General features: G+C 38.1%; 1 protein-coding gene across 1 annotated transcript; it reads left to right on the forward strand.

The window, feature by feature from the left end:
• The first annotated feature begins 465 nt into the window (after nucleotides 1-465).
• Nucleotides 466-4,470, forward strand: SPIN4 (spindlin family member 4). The gene is made up of 2 exons (XM_062183256.1): nucleotides 466-2,450; nucleotides 2,876-4,470. Exon 1 carries the CDS (start codon nucleotides 967-969, stop codon nucleotides 1,714-1,716), a length of 750 nt encoding a protein of 249 aa, XP_062039240.1. The 5' UTR covers nucleotides 466-966; the 3' UTR covers nucleotides 1,717-2,450; nucleotides 2,876-4,470.
• The last annotated feature ends 2,126 nt before the right edge of the window (nucleotides 4,471-6,596 follow it).

Consider the following 6,596-nt stretch of genomic DNA (forward strand, 5'->3'; position numbering starts at 1 on the left):
CTTGCTGTCGCGCTCTTCCTCTAGCCTCCTCGCTGTTGCTCTCTCTCTCACTATCCTGCGCCCTCAGTCTGTGTTTTGAATAATAATAATACAATAATAATAATAATAATAATAATAATAAAATGTTTGTGAGGAATTCCTGGAAGATAGAAAGCAGATGGAGCCGCTGTGGAGGAGATTGGCGGCGTGCAGCAGGAGGCCAGAGAGGAGGAGGAGGGGAGTCCGCCTGTCTGGCTCCAGTTACAGGGAGTTACATAGAAACGGTCAGGGGGCTCAAGAGGAAATGAGGGAGAGCGCGCCTGTTTCAGCGCGGACTGAGCACGGGCCCGCGAGCTGACCGGCATTGACCCGCCCAGCCCCAGTCCGCGGAGCGGAAGGCGGGATGGTGGGGGGCGGGGCCGAGGTGCAGGCGGGCTCAGAGGGGGCGGGTTCCCTAAGCGGCAAAAACCGCGGCGCCAGAGCGAGGCCAAGCTGACTAGCTCTGCGAAGTCCAGGCCGCGCTGACTCCAGGGACGTGGTGCTGCCGCTTGCACCTTTGCCACCGCAGCCATCCTTCTGGTTAACTGCCTGTCCCCCGTTGTCTCCTCAGTCGCCGTGCCGCAACCGCAACAGCATTGACAACAGCTAAGTGGCCGATTCGGGACTTGGGGCTGGGAGCCGGGAAGGGCGCAAGGCGCAGACAGCACACGCCAGCCCGCCATCTCTAGCGGGAGCAGCCACAGCTGCAGTCACCCCTCCCAGGCAGGAGAGGAAAATACTGTCGAGAGGCACAGGCTGTCCCACTGCCCAGGGTCAGAGTTACCGCGTTTCTGTCAATCCCTGGCGAGAGCCTTTAGCTTGGGGAAGGTAGGACGGACCCCGTCTCTGAGGTGGAGAAAAAAAAATCTCACACTGGATAGTGTTGACTTTTTTGTCATACTAATCAACAAGCGGCAGCTTTGCCTAAGCCCCCTTAAACCGTAAGCCATGTCTCCTCCAACTGTCCCTCCGATGGGGGTAGATGGCGTGTCCGCATACCTGATGAAGAAAAGGCACACCCACAAGAAGCAGCGGCGTAAGCCCACTTTTCTCACTCGTAGGAACATCGTGGGCTGCCGCATTCAACATGGGTGGAAGGAAGGCAATGAGCCTGTGGAGCAGTGGAAGGGCACCGTGCTCGAGCAGGTTTCCGTGAAGCCCACTCTCTACATCATTAAATATGATGGCAAAGATAGTGTGTATGGACTAGAACTGCATCGAGATAAGAGAGTTTTAGCACTAGAGATTCTTCCTGAGAGAGTACCAAGTCCTCGCATCGATTCGCGCCTGGCAGATTCCCTGATTGGCAAGGCAGTGGGGCATGTGTTTGAAGGCGAGCATGGCACCAAAGATGAGTGGAAGGGGATGGTTCTGGCGCGAGCCCCCGTGATGGATACTTGGTTTTACATAACCTACGAGAAAGATCCAGTCCTCTATATGTACACTCTGCTGGATGACTACAAAGATGGTGACCTACGCATCATTCCAGATTCCAACTACTATTTCCCCACCGCAGAACAGGAGCCCGGGGAGGTGGTCGACAGTCTCGTGGGAAAACAGGTGGAACACGCCAAAGATGACGGATCCAAGAGAACCGGCATTTTCATCCATCAAGTGGTGGCCAAGCCATCTGTCTATTTTATTAAGTTTGATGATGATATTCACATCTATGTCTATGGTTTGGTGAAAACTCCCTAAATTCATTGTGGTCTTTGCAAAAATTGTGGAAATATTAGATGTGAAATGTTTCGAGTTCGCCTGCTTGTGAACTTTGAGAAAAGTTTTGGTGTCAAATTCAGGAAAGTGGCTTTATTTTATTATATCTCGAAATCTTACATTGACTAATTCCACAGTTTTGCCCCAAGTGTATTTCCGTACTTTTGATATTGTTTTCTTTTGTAATTTAAAATTTAAATTGGGTGCTACTAGAAAAATTTTTAAAGAGTTTGCAAGCATTGTAACAATACAACAGTAGAATAAGAAAAATCGATGATATATCAGCATTAACAAGCCTTTCCTTATCTCTCTCCTCTCTTCTGCCCAGGTAACAAGTTTTGAGATGCCCTTCTATATATTTTCCCATCTTCATACAGAAAATCTTTTGTAATAATTTCTTTAAAAATGATAAGCCATATGCATTTCTCTTTATTTGCTTTTTTCACTAGACAAATAGATGACATCCCACCTGATCAGCAGCTACAGTCTCTTTCTCACTCCTTTCCCTCTCTCTTTTCCCTATTTCCTCCCCCCCCCTCCATAAGCAACTGCATATACAGTATCTGTGGATGTCTGAAAAGGTATTCAATCAAAAAGGTATTCAACTAACTATTCCATTATTGATGGCTATTTGTTTCTTTTTTTCTCCAGTTTAGCACTGCTGCAATATATTTTGGTGGTTTTATTTCTATAGGTTGGATTCCTAGAAATGCTAGGTAGGTGTATGTTAAAGAATTATTACAAGAGTACCATCCATAATTCAAGTGCCTATTTCCTGCATACTCTCCAACACTCTTTAATTCTTTAAAATCAGAAAGGTGAAAAATTATTTGATATTACATTTTACTTTGATTGGCTTTTGTCTGACTTTAATGGAGATTTGCTTGTTTTTATTTTCTATTTAGATCTTTCTGTTTTGTGATTTGCCATTTCTTACTTATCTATTGAATTTTTCATCCTTTCCTTATATATTTGTAGGAATTCTCACTACATAGCATTTAATCATCTGTACATCATATGTGTTATAATTTTTACATCCTGTCAATAATCTTAACCATTGATGATATCTTTTACTTTAAATTAAAAAAAATTAGGTATACCACTATGTGTTTTATAGATTTTGGTTTCCTCTCTTTTTCAGGTAGATGCTGCCACCCCAAGTGCTACAAGTCTTCAACTACTTTTTTAAAAAAATTTTTTATTATTCTGAGTTTTAAATGCTTCATCTACCTGAAATTTATTTTTTTGCAAGGATGTGGTACAACATAGGGATCCAGCTTTACATTTTGTTCACAGTGAATATCAGTACTATTTATTTTACAATGGCCATTTTCAAATGCTTGAGCCAAAATCAAAAATTTTAATTATATAGAATTGACCATAGATTTTACAATCTAATAATGCAAATCTTTGTTAGTTTTTTTAAAATATGATTTTCCATAGATACTCATTCTTTCATATGAAAATTGAAAGTATTATCTCAACAACTAAAAGTCTGATATCTTAATAAGAACTGTGTTAAATTTCTGCATTCCTGATTGGAGGATCAGTTACTAACATTAATCCTGAACACTCAAGAGTTTTGGTGCCTAACTGAAATATTTTAGCCTTGTTTTTGTAATATTCTTCATATAGATCCATCATATTTGATTGAATTCATTTATGAGTATTACATTTGTAACACTTTGACATTAGGAATTGAATATTTTTCCTTATTTGTAACTTCTTATTTTTGGCAATATAGAAAATCAACAGATTTTTATATTATTACCTTCTATCTAATGAATTATTTAATCTTCTGAATTACAATAGTTTTTTAAAAATAGAATATAGTAGACTTTCTAGATACGCAATCATTTTATCTGCAAATAGATATCATTTTATTTCTTCTAATGTTTATACTGATTATTATAATATTAGCTGGATTCTCCAAAGCAATGTTGCATAATGATGATGACAGACATGTCTGTCCTATTATTAATTTTCATGGAAATGTCTATAGTATTCCTTATTAGTATGATATGTAATATTGGTTATTGGTAAAAACTCAACATATTTCAGAGTGTCTTCTATTCTTTTTTTACATAATGCTGTTATTGTCAGATGTAGCTCCTGGGTTTCATCAAATATCTTTTCAGCATCTGTTGATTAAATTGTTGATGCAATGAGTTAGAATAGCAGGTATTTGAACCTGTATTTATGGAATAGATCCTACTCGATTATGGTGAAATGATCATTTGCTACAGTGCTGGATTTTTTTAACCAATATTTTATTTAGAATTATCAAATTTACATTCCAAAGTGACATTGTACTTTTCTTATGCTGTCATTATCAAGTTTTATTATGAAGATTGTGCTAGCTTTAAAAGTATGAATTAGTGAGTTTGCAATCTTTTTCTGTGGTCCGGAATAGTTTAAATAGCATTAGAACCGTTGGTTCTTTGAAAGTTAGCTAATACAAAGCTGTAAAGCACTCTAATCCTGGTAACACCTTTAATGATAAATCTTTAATTGGCTTTCTGATTACTTCAATGGTAATTGGCTTATTCCAGCTTTTTTTAAGAAAAGATAAAATGGAATATACTCTCTGAAATACAAAATTTAATGCTGTTTCTATTAACAGGTGTGTTGATCAGATTATTCAGATGCTTTATGTCCTTGTGTATTTTATGTCATCTAGTTCTGTCCAGTTCTGAAAATGTCATAATAAAACCACCAGCTATAATGGTGATTTAAATTCTCTTTGCAGTCTTTTTCATTTTAAAATATTAAAATGAAATATAGAAAACATGAAAGATATGTCCAAAATTTGTTTATAAATTAACAAATGTCAACATTTTGGCATATTTCTTTAGATACAGATTTTCATATAATTGAAAATTTCTATTTATTTGGAAAGCAGAGAGACAGAGATCTCCCATCTGCAGGTTTATTCTCCAAATGCCCTCAATAGCTATGGCTGGGACAGGCTGAAGCCAGGAGCCAGAAATTCAATCCAGACCTGTCATGTGTGTGACAGGGATATAACTGCTTGAGCCATCACCTACTGCCTCCCAGGGTGTTCTTTAGCAGGAAGATGGAATCTGGAGCAGAGCTGAGACTACTCTAAGCACTCTGATGTGGGATCTAGGTTTCCCAGGCAACATCTTAAGCAGTAGGGCAAACACTTGACCCTGTGTTCTTAAACAGTCAGAACAGTAAAGATAACAAATACCTTTCCTGATATATCACTTCTTAAAGACAGATGATATCATGAATTTATTATCACTCTTATTCATGTTTTATACTTACTACAAATATAACCATAGCTAATACATATTTTTTAAATATTTCAATATAGATGATAAACTTTAAACCATTTGGAAATTATTTTGGTTGTTGTTGTAGGTATTTTTTCCCACTTGGAAACAGATTTCAACAACAAAATCAACCAATAAGACTCATTGAATTTAAAAGGCTAGTTATTATTCTAGGTACCTTTTTGATTTTTTGATGTTTGGACTTTTATTTTTCATCATGTAAGATTTTATAATAAATCATCTTGCAGCAAATCTGGCACATTCATGATTATTATTTTTTCAATAAAAAGGAATACAGTCTTGCGAAATTTTACTATACATTGCCATGCTGCTGTCCCCAAGTTGCTAATTTATACTTCCTCCTAAGAGTGAACATTATAAGACTACCTTTATAAGTTGTGAGACAGAAAGTGAGGTTTTTGTTGTATTGTGGTTTTCACTTTGCTATTTTTAAAATTATTTTTAAGATTTTAGATCTAGGCACTTTGTCACTCTTAACACTTGAAGAATCTTGGCCTTGTCATGGCTCTGGTAATGGAATAAAAAAGATAAATATCTCAATTTTACAGGGCTTGCACAATAGTTATAGGGAGGCATTTATCTCCCACTCACACCTGACTTCTAGGCAAGATAGTCTTTAATGTTCTCGTGATTGGGACCAGTGTTGTGGCACAGTGGCTTAAGCTTCTGCCTGTGCATCCCATATGCTAATACACCTGGGAAAGCCAGGGAAGTTCAAAGTGCTTGGGGTCCTGCCACCCATGGGAGATATGGATGCAATTCCAGGCTCTACGCTTTGGCCTGGCAGAGTTCCCACCATTGTGGAACCAGCAGATGCAAGATCTCTGTGTCTGTCTCTCTCCATAACTCTACATTTCAAATAACTAACTAAATAAAAAAATCTTTAAAGAATATTTTTCTGTGATGAAACTGGGGCTATTCCATTTTATAACACTCAGAGAAAGGCTCATTCCAATCCTGGCACTCCTTTAAAAGAAATTTGAGACACTGAAGTGGACAAAACAAAAATCTTCCTTTTGTAGAAAACATATGTATGTTATATATATATGCACATTATATATAAATATATGTGTGTATGTACATATAATGTCTAGAATATGTGATATCTAGTATATATCTGATGGATATATAATATTACTTCCTTGTAGCTGAAGTACCAGGAGACTCCAAGTATTGAAACAAACATTGGATTTTCTCTTGATGACATTAGGCCTTAAAAGGAGAGATTTATTCCTAGCTTAGGGTCTGGAGATCAGATGGTGTCCTGTTCAGATAAAAACCCTGCTCTCTTACAGCATGTATCCTAATGGGGAAAGGAAAACAGTCATTACCACACATACACCCCTAGTCTTTAAGCCTTATATTGCCTTTTTCTCATAGTGATTTGGAGACATCTGACAAACCTGTCACTCTGCAAGATTTGACTCTAGTTCTAACTGTTTTAAAGGTTGTGGGTGCAAAAGGTCAGCTAATGGTGGAATAACGGAGGGGCTAGCGTTGTGGGTCAGTGAGTTAAGCTGCTGTTTGTTACATCAGCATCCC

Source organism: Lepus europaeus, chromosome X, assembly GCF_033115175.1.
Source record: "Lepus europaeus isolate LE1 chromosome X, mLepTim1.pri, whole genome shotgun sequence".
Lineage (NCBI taxonomy): Eukaryota > Metazoa > Chordata > Mammalia > Lagomorpha > Leporidae > Lepus > Lepus europaeus.